At 35.0% G+C, this 21,110-nt stretch overlaps 2 protein-coding genes across 2 annotated transcripts; one reads left to right on the top strand and one right to left on the bottom strand.

Annotated features, from left to right (window-relative positions):
* The first annotated feature begins 222 nt into the window (after positions 1-222).
* LOC138319053 (protein SCO1 homolog, mitochondrial-like) lies at positions 223-8,643 on the top strand. Its single transcript, XM_069261949.1, has 7 exons — positions 223-457; positions 2,385-2,495; positions 3,052-3,145; positions 4,010-4,207; positions 4,730-4,822; positions 6,482-6,597; positions 8,360-8,643. The coding sequence occupies exons 1-7, from the start codon at positions 368-370 to the stop codon at positions 8,495-8,497; spliced, it is 840 nt and encodes a 279-aa protein (XP_069118050.1). The 5' UTR covers positions 223-367; the 3' UTR covers positions 8,498-8,643.
* Positions 8,644-10,751: 2,108 nt separating this feature from the next.
* Positions 10,752-14,730, bottom strand: LOC138319046 (uncharacterized). The gene is made up of 3 exons (XM_069261935.1): positions 14,562-14,730; positions 11,890-13,170; positions 10,752-11,677 (listed from the first exon to the last, which is right to left on the bottom strand). Exons 1-3 carry the CDS (start codon positions 14,647-14,649, stop codon positions 11,229-11,231), a joined length of 1,818 nt encoding a protein of 605 aa, XP_069118036.1. The 5' UTR covers positions 14,650-14,730; the 3' UTR covers positions 10,752-11,228.
* Between the last annotated feature and the right edge of the window lie 6,380 nt (positions 14,731-21,110).

The following is a 21,110-nucleotide window of genomic DNA, read 5'->3' on the forward strand; positions in this document are numbered from 1 at the left end:
CATTTCATATTACCTAATACAATATATATAAAATCAAACATGAACATGATGTTTGTTTTTCTTTGGTTATGGGGAAGATCTCTAAATGATCGATCCCGATAGGTCTAGGCCAAATCCATTAATATTGGATGTCAATATTGAGAAACTTCCGATGGGCATTACGAAGTAATTTAGTGACTCGTCGATCCGGATCCCTCTCTAAATGTTATATTAGCCGGTCATGCTAGGCCTACTAGAGTGACGTCCCTTGATTAAAAATGGCTGCGCCCATGAACTCTTCGCCGACGCTTTGACCTGTCACCTGTTTTCCCTTCGATGAATCTTTTATAACATTGTGAAAGCACACACTAACTTTCAATTATTCAAGATGGAAAGGATTTTAATACGGAAGATGTGCGCTGTGTGCATGCCAAGTCTGTTTCCATGTAACCGGAGCATTACAAGATTGCATGGTTGCGTAAGTGATTTTGTGTACAGGTCTATCTGTCTATATCTATATTGCATTTAAAGAGTATATCCAGTGTATATTATCGTTTTTTGTTTTGTATCAATCATATTTAAAATAAGAAGAAGTCGAAAACCGCGCCGAAATCGGTACAAGAATAACAAAGTTACGGCGCGTCGAAATCCAAGCTTTTACCTGAGAAACAAACCGCAACCAAGCTTCTAAAATTAAATTTTGTAAGCATAGGTGGATTCCTTGATCTGTTGATTTCCAATACATGTACATGACTGATGCACAGTACATTATACAATGTACAAAAATGTACGTCATCACTGATGCATAAAATGTACAATGTACATGTTCAGTCTAAGTTATGTAACTGTTATAGTATGATAAATAAAGTTAATAAGCAAATTCAACACAAGTTTTTCTTATTCAAAACAACTCCATTTAATATAATGTAACCTTCCATGAATCATTTATCATGGTCACATCAATATCATATACTTTAATGCATGTACATAAATGACCAAAGCACGCTTTTACATTCCTCTTAATATCACATTTTTACCTAACAAATTAAATGGAACATAACATTAAAAGTATGAACCACTGTTAAATATGAGCTGTACATTTTGTATATGTACCTGCAGGTCATCAAGCCATGGCCAGTCCAATGGTAATGTTATACAAACTTGTACGTACAAAAGCCAATTAGGCTCATTTTGGTAGAAGAATATGAAAAAAAAATTGTGTAATTACATGAAACTTTTGCGTATTCTTGCGAAACTATCACATTATTATGCGAAACTTTCGCGTTATTTCGCAAAATTTTTGGCATTATTACTTAAAACTTTTGCATTATTACACAAAATATTTGGCATTGTTACGCAGAAAATACTATATAATTACATTGTTTGATCCTTGGAAGCCACATTCTGTTTCTACAAGCCACATTTAATATGGACGTGCAAGAACTCATACAAATGTCATCTATACAAATTAATTTTTCCGGAATACTGAAGTTCACTTAAAATAAATGTTGAGACATCTTCGAAAACTGTTTCCATCTTGTTAATTCCAATTGATTTGGATACCGCTTTACAGCCGATTTGTATTCTAATAACTTTCAGGCATTAAGCTACGATATACTCCCGTACTCACGTGTATCCACATAATTTTCATGTTCATTTAAGAATAGGTTCTGATTACCATTTTACACACAATTTATAAGAAGTTTGTTTCTATACTGTGGCTAAAATAACTCCCATATCTATACTTCCAAACAAATCCATTGATGTACAACTAATTTTATTTAAACGTTCGCGTTACTGCTTATGACATTTTTTGTCGGAAAAACAAATGTATATGACAAAAATTTCCACTAATGCCATAGTCACGCAGAGGTTGATGTATAGCATATGGACTCGGATAATTTTCAGAAACATCTGTTTAATATTAGTGTTTTGACTTTTAAATTCCACTATCCAAAACATTGAGTTCATCAGGGTAGTGTCTTATGGCCATCCTTTTTCTTAAGAACATACACCCCAAATAATCCAATTGACATTTTTCAGAGAAAATTATTATCCAATGCAAATTAGAGGTCTTTGATTCGCTTAATGCGCATAGTCCAGTAAAATATAAAATTAATACTTCCAATTGTGTAAATTGGGGTGGTATAACATCAGAATTGTTTAAAAGTTTGACATACAATATTATTTATGTTCTATGTCAAAGACAACTAAAGTAATATGATTTGAATTATATTTTTGTATGAAACACATCCGTAATAATTATATATATCTTGATTTAGAAATATTGAAAAGTAATTTGTAAGGTAATCGTTAGTGATTATCAAACTGGATTGTTGAGAGAATCATAATAATTAGAAAGATATAAGTTTTGTGGATGAAATAATTAGAAAGGTTTTTTGTAGGTTCAGAAGAAGCTATTGCATCAAACATCAACTTCACAGAACTTTCTCCGCAGGAAGTTGCAGGAAAACCCCACTGTGATTGTGCGATGTGCAAGCAGGATGAATAGAGAGGTAATAATATAAACATAAGGTTAAAGTTTATTAATGATGATTGATATTTTTACAGATTAATTATGTAAAAATAATGGTTAGGATGATTTTAATGATATGATTATCATGTAATCACAAAACAAATAAACACTAGGCCTGTAGGATTTTTTTTACATGGTTTTAAAATATTAAAAAAATTTAATTTGAAATAAACTTCATCGAAAGTCACTTTTTTGAAAAAATAATATTATATTACCCAGGTAAACATATTCAACTCAATAAGCACCCAGGATGCTTATAAATTTGTGTTAATTAATATTTCATTTAATTATTGCACAGAGTAAGCCAGAAATCAATTTGCAAGAGAGAAAAAATATACAGACATTCCTGTACACAGTTTTCATTGTAGAGTCTGCATCAATTTAGTTTGAGGTTAGTGAAATTGAGGCCTAAATGGAGTGAAAGGCGCTTATTGGGTCAGAGGCGCTTATTGAGTCAAATACGATATATACTTTACATCATTACTTATTTTGATATATATCTTCTGTATAGAATGATATACTTTTGTTTCTTTTAGACACCGATGAGTTGGAAACACTTTGCAGTGATGACAGCGTGCTTAGCTGGAGTGTATGCTGGTTATGAATATTTCGATAGGCAATGGAAGAAAGGTATTTGTTTTGTATAAAAAGTAGTGTGAACATTCTTTCTAGGTTTAGTAATTTGATGTATATTTTGTGTATAGAAATATCCATGGTTAGTCGATGGATCAATACTGACTATAACATTTCAAACAAAATTGATTGTGAAACTAGGAGTTTAAAAATTCATGGTTTCACAGCAGCCACAAAAAATAAACATTTCTACACCGTGTTGTACAGTAAGTAAGCATAACTAGACTAACTATAAAATGATTTATTGATAGTCACATGATCATCGGATATATCTCATCATAAATCACCTGATGTATTCATGGGGTTAATTGTAACCAAATGAAATCTCCCTTCATCCCTAATTACCTTGTCACCTTGACACATATACATCAGTAAGGGACCTGAGAAATGGTTTGTAGCATCGCCGGAGACAAATGGTTGATAATTATAAGTGATCAGTGTACGTAGTGTAGTGGAGTTCAATAGACCATGGATATCTGATGATGGGTTGACAGCAGACATCTTGGATTTCAATATTTTACAGATTGGTATTGCTTTTTCATGATGAGCGCTGAAAAAAATGTCAAACGTTTAAAATTTGACTGTGATCAGAGAAATCAGATAGATTATTCTTTTCCTGTGTAAATTTCATTGTAAATTTCATACAGGGGAAAACTGACTCCAGAAACAACATGTTTATACTTCTTGCCACTTGTCACCTTAAGGAGAAGACTTAGATAGGCCTTGCTTGCTGTCTAATCCTCTTGACTGTAAATAATATGTCAATAAAATTTGTTGAAATTGAAATTGAAATTGAACATGAGAATGGAGGTTTATATATTACAAGTAATAGGTAACTGTCTTCATCTTTTTGTCTTTCAGAAAAAATGATAGCTACCTATGAGAATGTTGGTAGTCCACAGCTTGGTGGGTCATGGAGACTAACAGATCATAATGGCGTCGAGAGGACAGACAAGGAATTTTTTGGTAAATGGCTGCTGATCTATTTTGGCTTCACTCACTGTCCTGATATTTGCCCTGACGAGTTGGAGAAGATTGCCAAAGTAGTGGAACATTTCAGTAAGTATAGACAGAAGTGTGTTCCATGTAAATATTGTCTCTTTAATTCATTCACCCCTGAAAATTTGAAATAAGCCGTTCCAGCCTTTGAATCAGAAGGGTTCAATGTGTCTTTAGGGGTAAATGACTTAATCACATAATGTACAAATGTATGTTCCAGCTACTGTCAGAAACAATGAAACATTAGAAAAATCGTAGCCTAAATCAGTTCTTCATCAAATCAAATTTTTGATGGATCTTAATTCAAGACATACAATTCATATATAGGTTTTTTTTCTTCTTTTGAAATGTTTAATTTATATATCAAAAGGCCACCAGTCAAGTTGCTATCTAATTGATATCTTCCATCAAGTGCCAATAGATGATTTTTATGAGAAAACCAACAAAAAACAGACAATAAAGTAAAACACATTAACAACAAATTCATGGTTAAAGGTGAAGCATTTTTGATTTTTTAAGTCTGTTGGACCCTAGAGGTTGATTATGACAGGGTTTTACTGTAAATGTATCTTTCCATTGAAGACAAACAGCCTGATGGTCCAAGAGTAAAGCCTCTGTTTGTGACTATTGACCCTGAGAGGGACACAAAGGAGATCATGAAGAAATATTGTGAAGGTGAGAATGTAGCTTACAGTGTAGAATTTATTTTGTGGTTATCTAAAGCTGTCATATATTGTATTGACATTTATCCTTATATGGACTTCCTGTTGGTGGTACAATATCTCCAATCTCCCTTATATGGACTTCCTGTTGTTGGTACAATATCTCCAATCTCCCTTATATGGACTTCCTGTTGGTGGTACAATATCTCCAATCTCCCTTATATGGACTTCCTGTTGTTGGTACAATATCTCCAATCTCCCTTATATGGACTTCCTGTTGGTGGTACAATATCTCTAATCTCCCTTATATTACCTTGACCATTTTTGTTGAAAAGACATCTGTTCTTACATGTTAATGACCCTGATTATTAGTGTGTCCTTGACACCTGTCCTCATATGACCCTGACTGTTGGTGTCTCCTTGACACCTGTCCTCATATGACCCTGACGGTTGTTGTCTCCTTGACACCTGTCCTCATATGACCCTGATTGTTGTTGTCTCCTTGACACCTGTCCTCATATGACCCTGACTGTTGGTGTCTCCTTGACACCTGTCCTCATATGACCCTGACGGTTGTTGTCTCCTTGACACCTGTCCTCATATGACCCTGATTGTTGTTGTCTCCTTGACACCTGTCCTCATATGACCCTGACTGTTGGTGTCTCCTTGACACCTGTCCTCATATGACCCTGACGGTTGTTGTCTCCTTGACACCTGTCCTCATATGACCCTGATTTTTGTTGTCTCCTTGACACCTGTCCTCATATGACCCTGACGGTTGTTGTCTCCTTGACACCTGTCCTCATATGACCCTGACTGTTGGTGTCTCCTTGACACATATCCTCTTATGACCGTGACTGTTGATGTCTTCTTGACATCTAACCCCAGATGACCCTGATTATTGGTGTCTTCTTGACACCTGTCCTCATATGATTTGGATTATTGGTACATCCTATTCATCTGTATTCATATGGCCTTGACTGTTTGTGACCCCATTGACATCTGTCCTCAAATGACCTTGATTGTTGGGGTCTCCTTGACACCTGTCCTCATATGACCCTGGCTGGTGATGTCGCCTTGACAACAGTTCTCATTTGATCTTAACTGCTTCTGTCTGTATTACTTTTAAAAGAAAATCTTTTAGTCACACTGCTGACTTCATTTTTAAACAATTTTTGATCATAACAAATTTTGAAATTTTGAAATGTTGTCAATGCATGTAATGAAATGCACTTCAAAAAACTTAATATATGTGTTTTTAAAAGCTTGAAAGGAAAGGTATCATGTGTGATGCCTTCTTTGCAGATTGTGTTGTTTTAGAATTAGTATATGGATTTTATCATTTATTGTGGATGTGTGCCACACCTCACCGTTACTGGACTTTATACTCTAGAGATTAATTGCCAGAGCAAGATGTAAACCAGCTAAAATTTGCAGTAAAATTACATATATTTGTACCACTTCTTCATGGAAATTAAATTTCATGATTTCAAGTTTTATTGCTTCCATGCCAATTAATTTTTCGGAAATTCTGGATGCTTGATTAATATATAAATGTAATCAAACACAAAATTGGTTGGTTCATGATAGACATATGTGATCACCATCATATCATCATTCATACCTTACATGGAGTTTACTACAGATGAAGTGTTTTATTGCTTGTCTACAGAATTCACACCAGAACTCCTGGGACTGACTGGAACTAAAGAACAACTACAAAATATATACCAAAAATTCCATGTCTACTTCAAGTATGGAGATAAGGATGAGACTGGAGATTACCTGGTAACGATCGCATCACAAATTTTAGCAGTTTTCAATTAACACAATCTGACTTTATATATATGTAATTTAACCATCTCTCAGCGTCATATATTGAATTTTCGCGATCACTATAATGTAGCTGGAAATAGGCAAAAGAGTTATTGGTGATGTTATGTAAACCAAATGATGGTATAACAATCACCATTGAACCGGGAATAAAAACCAGTTTTTTCTCAACAAATACTTGTCTTATTGAGTCAAACACCAATTGGATTATTTGGCCCTGACATGTATTTGTTGTTTTGTTGTGGTCAATTTTATACCCCATTTGTCTAATTCGGTTGAAAAATGTCAATGTTATGACTATTTTTTCGTTTTTTAGTGAAATTTGAGATGGCGGCCATCTTGATGACTTCACTGGAAGTTCATCCCAACTTATACAATGTTAACATTTTGATTTGTGATCAGTGGGTCATACGGGTTCAGAAAAATATTGGTTCGGTTTGGAAGGGGGGTTGCATGTGGGACTCTCCTAGCCAATGGCCTATATGCCATACCGTGGCGTCCAGCATCCACCTGTCAATAATTGGCTTCTTCTCCATAACCACTTGTCGGAATTAAACAAAATTGGACTGGTAGCATCCTTTTGGGGTATTAAATGAAAATTGTACAAACGGTTGGGCTGACCCCCAGGGGGCCTGAGGGACTGGCAAAAAGTGGACAATTTGACTGATTTCATATAAACGACTTCTCTGAAATTAAGCATTGGATAACGCTCATATTGGATTGGTAACATCCTTACGGGGTGATGTTTTAATAATGTACAAATTGTGTGGCTTACCCTACGGGGGCCTGAAGGGCAGGGCTAAAAGTATCAATGTGGTTATTTCCATATAAACGACTTATTCTCTGAATCTAAGCATTCAATAACTCTCATATTGCAATGGTAGCATCCTTATGGGATGGGGATTCGAAATTAAAAAAATGATGGAACTGACCCTCCAGGGGCCTGAGGGGTGGAGCCATAAGACTCAACTTGGCTGTTTTCATATAAATGACTTCTTCTCTGAAACTAAGCATGGGATAGCACTAACAGCATCATGGGGTGGCGATTCAAAAGTTTACATATTGTGGGGACCTGAGGGCCAGGGTCAAAATGGTCAATTTGGCTATTTCCATTTACCGGTAAATGACTTCTTCTCTGAGACGAAGCATTGGATAACACTTGATATATAATGTAATGACAAACAGTTAAAGAACGTTTGTAGGTCGAGACTAATTGGCATACCAGTACAAAAATACTGATTATTCAATATCAATATTATCAAGGACGTATATGAGAAGGATAAGTCACACTGGGTCTTGGGGAAATACAAGGCAGGAGCTTTTGTGTTTGGGCACTAACCGTGACGTTAGACGACGACTGATTTTCCTTTGATATCCGCCGGCGCAGCCTTTGATGTAGCTTGCGGGTGCGAGGGTTACCGTCTTACATTCTGAAGCGGGCCGTCATTTCATGAGCTGTCATATATCTATTAAAGCAACTTTAAGACATATCCTCCAAATTTTCCATTCTTAAAGCAAGTAATAAACGTTGTGAAATTTAATAAACTTTACATTGGTGTTTCGTTTTACTCGATAAGACAAGTATTTGTTGAGAAAAATGGTTTTTATTCCGGGTCATAGGGGTCTCGCGTGGTGTTTAGTAATGTAAAGAGACAGTCACGAATCCTTCTCACTTATAAATCCTTGATTTTATATATATTTCACTGTTTGTGTGTAGGTGGACCACACCCTGCTCACCTATCTGATGACACCAGAAGGAATATATGCAGACCACTTCAGTAAAAGATCGTCCACGGAAAAAGTGATCCAGAATATGACATTGAGAATGAATAAGAAGGACACATCTAAATCATGATAGAACTCTATGGGTTTGGATTTTCTGTTTATTTATTACCAGTCTTTGTGTATATAAATATGATTTTTCTATAAAATGAATTGTTTCAGTGTTTTATTAAGCTATCAAATTTTACTCATTTGATTAAATTTTTATCCGGAAGTGTTTCTATCTATCAACTGTGAATTATTGGATAATCATACCATCTGTAAGGCATGTTGGACTCGCCTCGCCTACCAGCAAGATGTCTGTGTGTACTGTCTGTATTTCTCACTGTGCAATTTATTTTTGCATGGTGACTGATTTCGGCTATGGTGGCAGTCAGCCATTTGAAAAAAATAATGTGACAGTGTGACGGAAAGTTAAGTCACGGCGTTATACATTTGTCAGATATTGTTGCATTCGTTTGTCGCATGACATACTATTACTCTTTGAATGGCGGGGTCACTAACCACCACAATGATTTTGCAATAGGCAATCCACACACAACTGCAACTGAAATCCAACAAGGTGATGAATTTAGTTTTGTTGAAGTTCCATTTTACGAAATCATAAAATAAGACACTAAGAATTCTAGGTTTCAAATTCTCATATATAATGTTGTTGGTAATATTTCTGATATAACAAAAAAAGACCAAATTTATTTTCCAATGACGATATCCGGAAATGAAAATCGCACTCACTTTCATTAAATCTTCGAAAAAATTATCAATTAAGACTCGCCGAGTAAAAATGCAAATCGAGCAACACACGATACAGTATGCGAACAGAAGCGAATTTGAAGTCGTCATAATGGAGTACATTTGTGTAGTTCTGCTAAAAAGTATATTTTGAATTTTGAAACATAGATCCTGCGTAGCGAGGAAAACACCGAATAACTGAAAATTCCCCATGGTGCGCGCGGTCACGTTCATTACCATGGTATATTTACTGGTAATCATCCGGGGACATACAGTTACATAAGATATATTTAGACAAGCACATTTACGTGTTCTATCTATATATTATTTAAACATGCTTTTTATGGAAAAATATGAAGAAACTATCAGGACTATTGATGTTTGGTTTGTAGAACGTTCATGTTATGGTGTCAAAGACATAACGTCACTTCCTATTAATACTTACAACAAAATAAACCAAATCTGTTTTGTAGATATATATTTTATTTTGATTTTGAATATATCTGTAATAAAATGCACTCTAAATATAGATACAGATGTTGATATGTGGTAACAAATATGTTATGTACATCAATGAAAGGTCGATAATGCCGACTAGGATAATACACATGTACAGACGTCGATAAAAGTATAAATATAAGTGTAACTATAAAAAGACATTTTGAAATCATAATCAGTACATAAATATGAACATACATGGAATTAAGCATGTACGACATACATGTGTAATCATATACAATAATATATATTAATGGAATACATGTATGCACTGAAAGATGATACACGTACAGTAAAACAACATACTAGTTATATATTACTGTTATTGTATTTCCGCGGCGATTTGATTTCGCGTTTTCATACTCAATGACATTTTCAAGTCTGTTTATTTTCGCGTTGTACTAGTAAAACGCTCTACTGTACTTGGAGTTAAATCTTTTTAGCGGCAATACATTTTCGCGAAATCCACTCGTACACATCAAAATAGTTCGCACGCAAAAATAATTTGGTTTGCAATACATGTATATGAAAACTCAACATAGAAGATAAAAAATAATAAATACATAATAATTTTGTTGATACATTATTGAGTTAGAAAAAATTAATCTGCGAAAAATTGGTAACAATTAAGTTATATTTTTGCCAGATCGCGAAATTTTAATTCGTAAAAAATCCTTAAGTGTTAATTGCGATATTTCTACTCTCGAAAATAAGCGGGTTTAATTTATGACAATATAAACAGAGAGTATTACACATATCAAGATCTTGGTATACTTTTAGAAAATATCTATACTTTCAGCTCATAATAATTGCATGATATTGCGATGTTTTTTGTCCTCAAAATATCATTATTTTTGTACACCACGTAAACTTTTACTAAAAGGCTACGCAAATGTTTTGCCTGCTAATAAGACAAGATTTTCTCAAGGAATAAATAAAAGAAAACTATAATAATTATGAAAAGAAAAGTATTATGAGCTGAAAGTGTAGGCAATTATCCGTAAGCATACCAAATTTGGTTGATATCCGTCAATAGATGAAGTAAGAAAAATTCAAAGAAAAAAAAAGTAAAAATGCATGAAGTATACAGTAAAATATTAGGTGTCCATGTACTTTTATTCACGTTCATTTGTAGGTTACTACTGTACTCCAAATTTAGTTTCGGAGAAAAAGACGAGGTGATCCGATTAGATCTTTGGTATCTTTGTTCGTCTCCAATCCATTTTTCAACGCGGTGTCAGCGACTGTAACGGGATATTTTTTTCTGTATATTGTCTCAATACAGTTATTTTATAACATCAAACGTACCGACTATGTCCCTGTCATCATGTGCCTTTGTTTTATTTCCATGGCTGTATAGCTTAAGTTAAACGTAGTTGTCCAACTGTCGGAAGAGAAATGGACTTTTTGTACAAATAAAGCATTAATTAATTGCGGTTGTGGCTGCTCTCCTAAAGTATAATTTAATTTCAATGTGATTATATAACATACATGTATATATTTTATAACATAGTAAATATAATATTATATATTTCATACTAAGCATAGTCATTGTTCAAGGCCAAGGCCATCATTTAATCAACATCCATTGCGTCTGGTACTGGGGTAACATTAAATGTAGCCATTTTGCATGTATTGCTGTTTGACGATAGAACATCAAGCAGTGGTTTTATAGGTGTCACGAAACTATTTCCAAAGGAAGTTCCGCCAATGGTCATACCGAGGCAGCCTAATTCTGTTTTATCAAGCATGAACACCGCTGCCCCAGAGTCACCGGGTTCACTGAAGACGTTTGATGTTTTAGTCGGTTCCACTTCGTAAAGACCATTATAACACGTAGGCGAAAATGGTGCCCGATTAAAAATTTCGGTGCGTGGCCTGACCTGCGCACCATATACGATTATGTTGCCTTTCGTCAGGTGAGTTGTGGCTCCGAACTGGACAACCATGTTACTTACGGGGTACGCCGGGGACATTCCTATGGTTGTCGCACCATCGTTGTACTCGGGTAATTCGTCAAACCCTGAATTAAAAAAAAATGCAAGCATACAGGATATTGAAAACTAATGTACAAGTTAGATATATAAAACTGCTGAAATCGTAACTATAAGGATAAAATCGATCTAAATGAAATAATGTATAACCGAGTTGTTCGATGCCTTTTTAAGTTTACATATTTAGTTTATTCCAGCCATTTCTGTTCAGTTAAAGTAATTTAAAAACGATAATCCCCACCTGTTCTTTTGCATCTATGGATGTCATCCATGGCAAATCTTCCTCTCGCTGGTACTCGATTGATATCACAAATTCTCACAACAGCAACATCAATGCTGGTTGCCAAATTAGGGTTTAGAATGGCTCTTTCTACATTTCCGCAAGGATAAGAAGTTTGATTTGGTAGGTTTGAATTGGGCTGGTAAACATCAATACGATTGGATGTAGTTTCGGTGAAATCAACATTTATATTTTGAAAGAATACATGGGCACAGGTAAGGAAACAAAAGTGACCGTTGTAATTAACAAACGGACCTAATGTTCCACTGCCGGGCATGAGTGATCCTATACTGCATCCCATCTTCAGATCTTGGTGGAAAGCCGTGCTTGGAGAAGCTGCATACACACCCAACTCGAAATAACCTTCTCGGACATCAATGCCAATGGAATCACTGTTGCCCAATTTAAGTTTTCTCGGAAATTCCTTCTCTCCCAGAGGGACGAAGCCTTTGGTGCTACAATACAGCACAATGCAGACGACTGGTTCTAATGCTGCCCCCTTGTTTTTAGACCGAACAGGACTAACGCTGATAATGTTCAGGTTACTGTGGTCATGCCAAAGTTGCTTGCTGTGTTTCTCTATGGCTTTGTTGGCTCTGTCCATGTCTGCTTTAGAAATCGTTTTGCCTTCTTTCTTCTGCGATACTATTTTTGCCTCTCCGTCGACCTTATTTGGGTTTCTCAACATCACCAAGCACACATCTTCTTTTTTCATATCCTTTTCTTCTAGTATCTCCGTAGAATAAACTACAATTGCTCTCTTCCATGTACCATCTGCCTCTTTTTTATGGCCAGGTATAATTGCCGGTTTAAGCTTTGAGTGTTCCTTTTTCAGTCGTTCACCAAGCTCAATCATATACGCACTTTCCATTGGACTACGTGGCTCTAAGTTCTTCATACATAAAGCCATGTCGCTTTCATCTGCATGTTTGAGTACAGCCTTCACGAACGGTACATTCTTCGTTAATGTTGCCACATACATAGGTGTTGCGTCCGTCTGCTTTGCTTTGTCCAACTCGCTTCCCAAAAACCCTGGCTTTATTTCTTTGCGTTCATTCCAATTAAACTTACGAGGAATCCATTTGAGGACTTGGTCGATAGTTTCTGGTGACCCAAACGCTGCTACGATAAGTAGAGGGTTAATCAAATCACGTAATTTGGCATCTTTGATCTGAAAGACTTTTTCAAAGTCTTTTATTTTTGCACCTTTTCCCTTGACTGCTTCAACAAATTTAGTAACATCTGCAATGGAAGAATAATCAACATCAATAATAGTTTAGCTACAATAAGCTAATAATTTCGAGATTTTAAATGATGTTGTGGATAGATTTCTTGGTTAGAATTATGAACTTGATAAGAATAAGGCGTTCTTTTATATATCAGCGGTTCCATAACAACAGCAAAATAGATAAAACCATTGTAAACCAACAAATTTTCGCATACGTTTAAATTTCGGTGAAAAAAGATCATCGCGGAAAATGTCATCAATAAATACAAATAAATGATTCACGACGCAATTTGCAAAAACGACATGAAAAAAAGTAGATGGGCGTGAACACGCATTTACGTCGCTGTAAAATTACATGAGATTGAATGCTGTATAACGCAGATGAAGCTTCATTACCATCACCACCCTTCATATAAGTAGAAAAGCCTGCGATTTACCTGTTACATTATATACATATTAACATGAGACCGTACACCACTGTATTTTCAAAATATTCGCTTAACTTCGCGAAAGAGTTCTAACGTGAAATCAAGGTCCCTGATTGCGAATTTATACCTTTAAGTGGTGTGGTCTACAATTTTCGGTCTTTTTGTCATAGAGAAAACTGTTTAAGTGTTATACACACTTTTTCCCGTCTGTCTGAGATTTAAACTTTCTGTTTTACAACTTTTTATAAAGCTGCAGCACTGGAAGTATTTTAAAAATAAAAGTAAAAAATCTTTTTAACGTGTACACGAGAAAAAATAGGCTCGAAAGATCGAAGTGATGCGAGAGTTGTGAAACCAAGAGAAAATGTCAATACTTTTTCAGAAACAAAAATTGTGGTCGACCTCAGCAGGCTGAATCTACAAAGAAAATAATGCTCGCATTTTACAATATTTGATACACACAATATTTTACGGCGATGTGTGAATTAGATGTTTCAAATACTCACTCTGTGGACATATAAATTGTACCAACATGATTTGCTCATATTGATATATATATATTTTAGCCAGACGGAAAACGTAAGCAAACTTATGTGCGGTTACATATGAACGTTAGTTACCTGGCTCACCACGTGCAGGTCGTGTTAACTTCAGTCACATGATACGATAAAGAATTCCGACAAAACTCGAAGGTACTGTATATGGCGGTGATTAAGGCGCTTTATTCAAAATCAGGAATATATGATCCCTAGATTTCGGCTTTCTTATAAGCCGACATATGCTTTTGGGGAGCTAAATCATCGAGTTACATGTCCATGTTCAAATATCAAATGTTTAAGTGACATATCGTTACAGTGAAATTCGCATGAAATATAACTTTAACGACGGTGTTGCAAATAACGAAAACGCGAAATATTAAATGCAAGAAAATAAAGCAGTTTACAGTAATATAATGTAATTATACAATGATGAATTACCATATGTTCCTTTAGCCACGTCAACACATTCCCTCGTCCTGGCTTCTCCACATGCAGCGTGTACCAACGATTCTTTTCCGGTAGGCATGTCTTTTCAAAATTTGATCTGCAGAAAAACTATCAACCATTAGGCATCAGTGAATATAACGGCGTATTGAAGATTGCTTGAAGCATTCCCTTTATAAACTTAACCACGGAAAGAGGACGAATATCCGTACCCGTTACGGAAGAGATGATGATATGGTACGGAAAACAATACTTTGTGTCGTACTTGCAGTGCACAGTACGGGATACATGAATAGGTGTTACGAACAATACAGAAAACGATATAAAACAAATCCTTATAGAAAATATGGAAAATGTTAACAAGGTCAAAAGATTATACTAAGTACCGTACTAGGTTGCATGACCAGTTGAGAAAATACAAAAAAGATTTAGTGTACATGATACAGCCCAAGCCTTATTTTTATTTACTTTGTTGCCAAATTTTGACCCCATGATATATCACTTTGCTATTTTTTTTTTTAAATTTGTAATCCATTGCTCAGTTGGAAACGAAATAACGTCTCTTTCAAAATAGATATCCTAACATCCGATTTGATTTTAAAACAATCATATTGGAATGAATTGCTTGGCGAAATTCAAACCAGAATGTGGAAAATCAAGGAGCCGCAAAGCGTGGCATTATCACCCGCGCCCCGCAGTTGGTATAAAAACCCAAATACATCAAGGTTAAAGAATATACATGTACGTAAAAATTATTCAAGTATAACTTTAAATGTATGCGAGTGTTGTAAAACTGAAAAACAGAAACAAAAAAATTCCCAAAAGCAACAGCAAAAGACACAACTAGGGCACTTGTCTGATATATATAGAAAATTTTATGGAGCTGCGTTGAACGGTTTTGAAGTAATAGCCCGGAAACAAAAAGAAACAGTAATTTGGTATATTTTGAGTAAGTGTCCATGGTAATGGAAAATATTACAAAAATAGAAGCTCCGCAATAGCAAAAGAAAAAAAACTAGGGCACTTGTCTGATGTATACTGAAAGTTTCAAGGACCTGTGTTGACCGGTTTTGGAGTTATAGTCCGGAAAGAAAAGGAAACAGTAAATTGGTATTTTTTCAAGTTTCCATGATAAGGAAAAAAATTCCAAATTGGAAGGTCCGCAATAGCAAAAAACACTACTAGGGCACTTGTCTGATATATTCAGAAAACTTCCTGGAACTGCTTTGAACGGATTTAGAGTTATAGTCGCGAAACATAATGCAACATTAATTTGGTATTTTGACTAAGTTTCTATGGTTACGGAAATATTCCCAAAATGGAAGGTCCGCAATAGCAAAAGGCACAACTAGGGCACTTGTCTGATATATTCAAAAATTTTCTTGAAGCGGACTGACGGAACCGAAATTAATACCCCACGCAAACGCGTTTCGCGAGAAATAAAAAGTATTTTTGTACGTTTTCGCGGTATTTTAAAATTTCTTACAGTTTACGCACTTAAGTACTGCGTAACTCAAACAAAAACACTTATACTTATAGATATAGCAGATAGTTTACCTAATCTTTCGTACCAATTTTCCCAGCTTTAAACACCGTCTACGCTTATAGTTATGAGGTACCAGAATATTTACTAAGACATTCAATGTATGTTGTGGGTGTCCCCGTAATTCACTCTTCCATGCAGGGTCGCCTGCTACCATGCAGCTGCTTACCCCGTGGCTTGAGATCTTAAGTATAAGGGAATCGCCCCTTTCACTTTCCAAATCTCTGAGGTTTTGTTTGGGATCGCCTAAGTCCTGGGTTAGCCCCACTCTAATCGTTTGTAGTTTTAGTTTTATATCTATCTTCTTTTATTTTCTTGTTATTTTTATTACTTTTGTAGTAAGTGATTTATTATGCAAGTTTGAAATGAGCCGCCCCTAAGAATGTCATACTATAGAATGCCTGAACAAGTAGATTTTTCCATAATAAATGTTTGAACTCAGCTATCTGTTTGTGTTGTGTATAAACATGTATTTATTTGATGACCTCATAATTAGAGGGCGTTTTCTTTTAATGTTGGAACGGGATGTGAGGCACAAACTACGGAAATAACGGGAATGGGTCATACGAGAGGTTGTCTAACGGTGTTACAAAATGTACATGATCTTAAACGTGAATTAAAAGCTATAGGTAGACCATGAAAAATGCAATATGCCCTATCGTAAACTAGCTCATTTTATAGATTACATAGTTTTGTTAAAAAGTACATTTTTATTTAAAAAAATAGAACCTGTGTTACGAGCATAAATATTTTAATAGCTTGATGAAAATATATCTACTGATGACCAACCGGGGACATACAGTCACAAATTATAATGTTTTTAGAGAAGCACATCTACGTGTTCTATTTATATATATTTACATGCATTTTTATGAAAAAAAACCTAAAAAAGGATTTCCAGATGAAAGGTGAAACAAAATACAACAAAATCTGTACAGTAATGCCGATATAGATTTTATTTTAGTTTTGAATATACATGTAGATACAGATGTTCATGTGACAACAAACCTTTTATGTACAATAGCGAGTATGAAGTGTCGATAAAGTCAATTAAGATAACATAACATGTAAAACCAACTTACTGTTATTGTGTTTTCGCGGCGATTTGATTTCGCGTTTTCATGCCAAACAACATTTAAACGGCGGTTTATTTTTGCAATTTTCTAGTAACACGCTCTATTGTCTTTGAAGTTGAATTTTTTTAGTGGCAATTAATTTTCACGAACTTCACTTGTACACAAAACACGTGAAAATCATTTGTACGTGAAATTAAGTTAGTCTACGTAATACGGTACCTTTTAGAATTTTTTCACGTGAGTCTCGACCTCGCGATTCAGAGGCGAAGTCTCGTGGATGATTACCAAGTCATGTATACAAGATATACAAAAAGCGTCATACGTAATGAGCGCATTAAAACCAGGGACCGCAGAATCAAACAAAATAGGTTTTTGGAAATCCCCTTTAGGACAGAGGGCCTGCTGTTTATGTGTTTAATGTGTGGGATGGCCAATACATTTGAAATGCCCCTTGAGTGGGTTTATAACAGGGAAGAAAATCATTTTTTTAGCGCAGAATTGTTTAGCAAGATGATACTTCTTTAACACTTTTTATTCACAGTTGTGTGAGATGACCCCCTTCAAAATTAGTGAAGAATGGCCGGTTTTGAAAACTTTGTTGCATCTTTCTGCTTTGCTTCATCCAACTCGCTTCCCAAAACCCCTGGCTTGATTTCTTTGCGTTCATTCCATTTAAACGTACGAGGAATCCATTTGAGAACTTGGTCGATAGTTTCTGGTGAACCAAGCGCTGCTACGATAAGTAGAGGGTTAATCAAATCACGTAATTTGGCATCTTTGATCTGAAAGAATTTTTTGCACCTTTTCCCTTGACTGCTTTAATGAATTTAGTAATATCTGTAATGTAAAAATGTGAAAAAACTTATGTACATCAATGATATTATAGCTACAGTGTACTTAGATTTAATTACTTTGTTTTTGTTTAACTAGTTAAACTCCCGATCATGTCACTGTATGACATGAAATACTCTATGTTTTTGTACACAATTTTTTTAAAATGATTTTGTGGGTAGAAATCGTAGCTAGATTTAGAAACATGATAACCATATACAGTACAACACAATGCGTTTTTAGACGTATGTATATCAGCGGCTCCATACCGACAGCAAAATTTTGGTGAAAATACGAAAAATAATGCCGTATAAATGCCTTCAATAAAGGTACAGTATATGATTCATGACTCAAATTTGCGAAATCCCCGTGAAAAAGTAGATAGGCGTGAACACACACTTACGTCGCTCTGAAATTACGCGGGTTTGCCGAAAAAGTAGAGGAAACTTCTCTACCATTCACCACCCTTCATAACTAAAGTGCCCGTGAAGAACCTTTTGCATTACGTGATACTGTCAATCACTTTATTTTCGCGAGATGCACATTTTCGCGTGATTTCCGGAAGAGTTCGAACGCGATATCAAATGTTTCACGAATAACTGTAGGAAACGTACATAAGGAACAATTGTCAGTAAGAGTCATTGATCGCAAATGTATGCTTTAACGAATATGTGGCGAAAATATTGAGTACGTGAAAATAAGGAAGTTTACAGTAATATAGTGTAATTATACAATGATGATTTACCATATGTTCCTTTAGCCACGTCAACACATTCCCTCGTCCTGGCTTCGCCGCATGCAGCGTGTGCCAACTTTTCTTTTCCGGTAGGCATGTCTTTTCAAAATTTGATCTGCAGAAAAGTACCAACCGTTAGTCACAAGTAATGACATTTAGGCATACTGAAGATTGCTTGTTACAGCATTCCATTTAAAAACCTTACCACGGAAAAGGACGAATATAGGTACACGTTACGGTAAACATGATTACATGGTACGGAAAAAAAACAATACTTTGTGTCGTACAGTGTACATGCAGTGCACAGTACGGGATATATGACAAATACAGAAAACGATTTAGAATAAGTTCTCATACTAAGTAGACTATACCAGACATGTTACGTAAGTCAGTGTACATAGCACGACCTTTCTATACACTGTTACGGAAAAAAATGGTAACATGGTACTTTAAAGACAATATATAATGTCATACAACAGGAAGCATGGCCAGGTGGGAAAATACAGTATTCAGTGTACAAGTTACAGACCTACACTTTTGACCTTTGTTAATACATTATTGAAAAAACCCACAATGCTTAGTTCAAAATAAAATAAGTTTTACGGTCTCTTGGTAAAACATATATTATTAGAGAACCAGCTAACAGTGGTTTGAATGTATACTTAACGGACAATTTAAATTGAATTAATTTGTCGAAAAATAAACCTGAATGTTGGAAAACCGTATATCTGGTTATTGTTTGCGAGAATGATATTAAAGTTTATTACAGTTTACACAGAGAGTAACTTCACTACGCAAACAACATACACTCAAAATATTTTTTCTAATTAAATCATTCTTATTTTTTTTATTAATATGCTCAATCATTTGCTGCCATAAAATTCCCTCAGCTGTAAAGTCTGTGTCTATAATTGTAAAATACCAAGATATTCATATGTGTATGTTTGATGACCTAATTAGAGGGAGTTTAGTTTAATATTAAAACGGGATGTGCGGTACAAGCGGCGGAAATTACGGGAATGGGTCATACGGTTGTCTAATGGTTATACAAAAATATACATGATCTGGAAGGTGAATTATAAGATTCAGCTACAGTAATTAAAGTACCAAAATGTGCGAAAACTTGAAAAAAAAATGAAAAATAAATATACAATGTTGGTATCCACACAGCAAACTGTTTAATCACGATTCTTCTACTTTAGGGAGGCCATGCCATGCAAAAATTAAGTCTTAAGATAGTTTATTTTATTACGTGTCATTATTTTTACTAATAATCATAATGGTAGATTCATGAAAATCTGTATAACGTTGTTCAATTTATTTATCAATTAAACATGATAAATTGGTAATAATTAATCCAGTAAAATATATTAATAAGAGAATGATTAAATTAATAACGGTGTCACTTACCTATCGACTATAATGAGAATACAGTATATTCGCGTGAGAATATTACCGCTCAGTCAGTTTTCAAACTGTTCGCGATGCCATATTTAAGATACGCTGTAAATAATTTCACTTGTTCAGTATTCCATTCAAGTGGCCGACGTGTAAAATAAAACCAGGAAAAATTGAAATAACTGCTTGCAAAACCAAGGTCAAGTCCAAATGTTATCGTTCCGTTTAATACGATGTGGTATCATTGTTTTAATTATACACCATGTGCGTAAATACATGTATACCGTATCCAATAAGTCTTGTCTTAAGCTGATAGACTCAGACACTGGTTTATGCAATGGCCTGTTCAATTTTCTATTTGAGGATAAGTGAATTATTATGCCATGATGTAATGACTACTTTCCCTATATAATCTCACCTTACATCACAAAAATACCAAGAGGAACAAGATCATCCATATTCACAAGAAGTATAGGGTAAATTATTTAGAGACGCCTAAATCGGAAGACCGCAGGCAGCATTTCTTTGGCCTAATGCGCGTATCGTAAGATTAGAAAATGGAACAGTTTATCCAACATGTTCACGAAAAGCAGCTTAAAGAGGTTTGAATCAGATTGAACAAGAGGAAGTGGCAGGAATCACTCATCTGCTGAAATTGGGAAACAATTCGGCAATGGAACAGTTTATCTAGCATGTATCACTAAAGTATTAAATACAGACAAAGCAGGTTTTGGAATAGAAAGATCATCAAAAATAATCCAGATTACTACTGAACCGGGAACTCCAAGAAAAGACAGCAAAGGTATTTACAATGTTTGGTGTTGTGTACATATATACCTGAAATAAAACTGTATAAGTCTCTGTTTGTTTACTGGGAACATAGAGAAATATTCTTTGTGTATCTACAATACAAACACCTGTCGTCTAATATTGTGTATCAATGTTGTATAGTCAACGTA

Source organism: Argopecten irradians, chromosome 1, assembly GCF_041381155.1.
Source record: "Argopecten irradians isolate NY chromosome 1, Ai_NY, whole genome shotgun sequence".
NCBI lineage: Eukaryota > Metazoa > Mollusca > Bivalvia > Pectinida > Pectinidae > Argopecten > Argopecten irradians.

Bases quoted from the DNA above. Each gene is read 5' to 3' on its own strand.
- LOC138319053 (XM_069261949.1), top strand. From the start codon at position 368: ATGGAAAGGATTTTAATACGGAAGATGTGCGCTGTGTGCATGCCAAGT. The intron at 3,146-4,009 runs GTATTTGTTTTG...TTTGTCTTTCAG, and splicing joins CGATAGGCAATGGAAGAAAG to AAAAAATGATAGCTACCTAT. The intron at 6,598-8,359 runs GTAACGATCGCA...GTTTGTGTGTAG, and splicing joins ATGAGACTGGAGATTACCTG to GTGGACCACACCCTGCTCAC.
- LOC138319046 (XM_069261935.1), bottom strand. From the start codon at position 14,649: ATGCCTACCGGAAAAGAATCGTTGGTACACGCTGCATGTGGAGAAGCC. The intron at 13,171-14,561 runs GTAATTCATCAT...CTTCCATTGCAG, and splicing joins CGTGGCTAAAGGAACATATG to ATGTTACTAAATTTGTTGAA. The intron at 11,678-11,889 runs GTGGGGATTATC...TTTTTAATTCAG, and splicing joins CCATAGATGCAAAAGAACAG to GGTTTGACGAATTACCCGAG.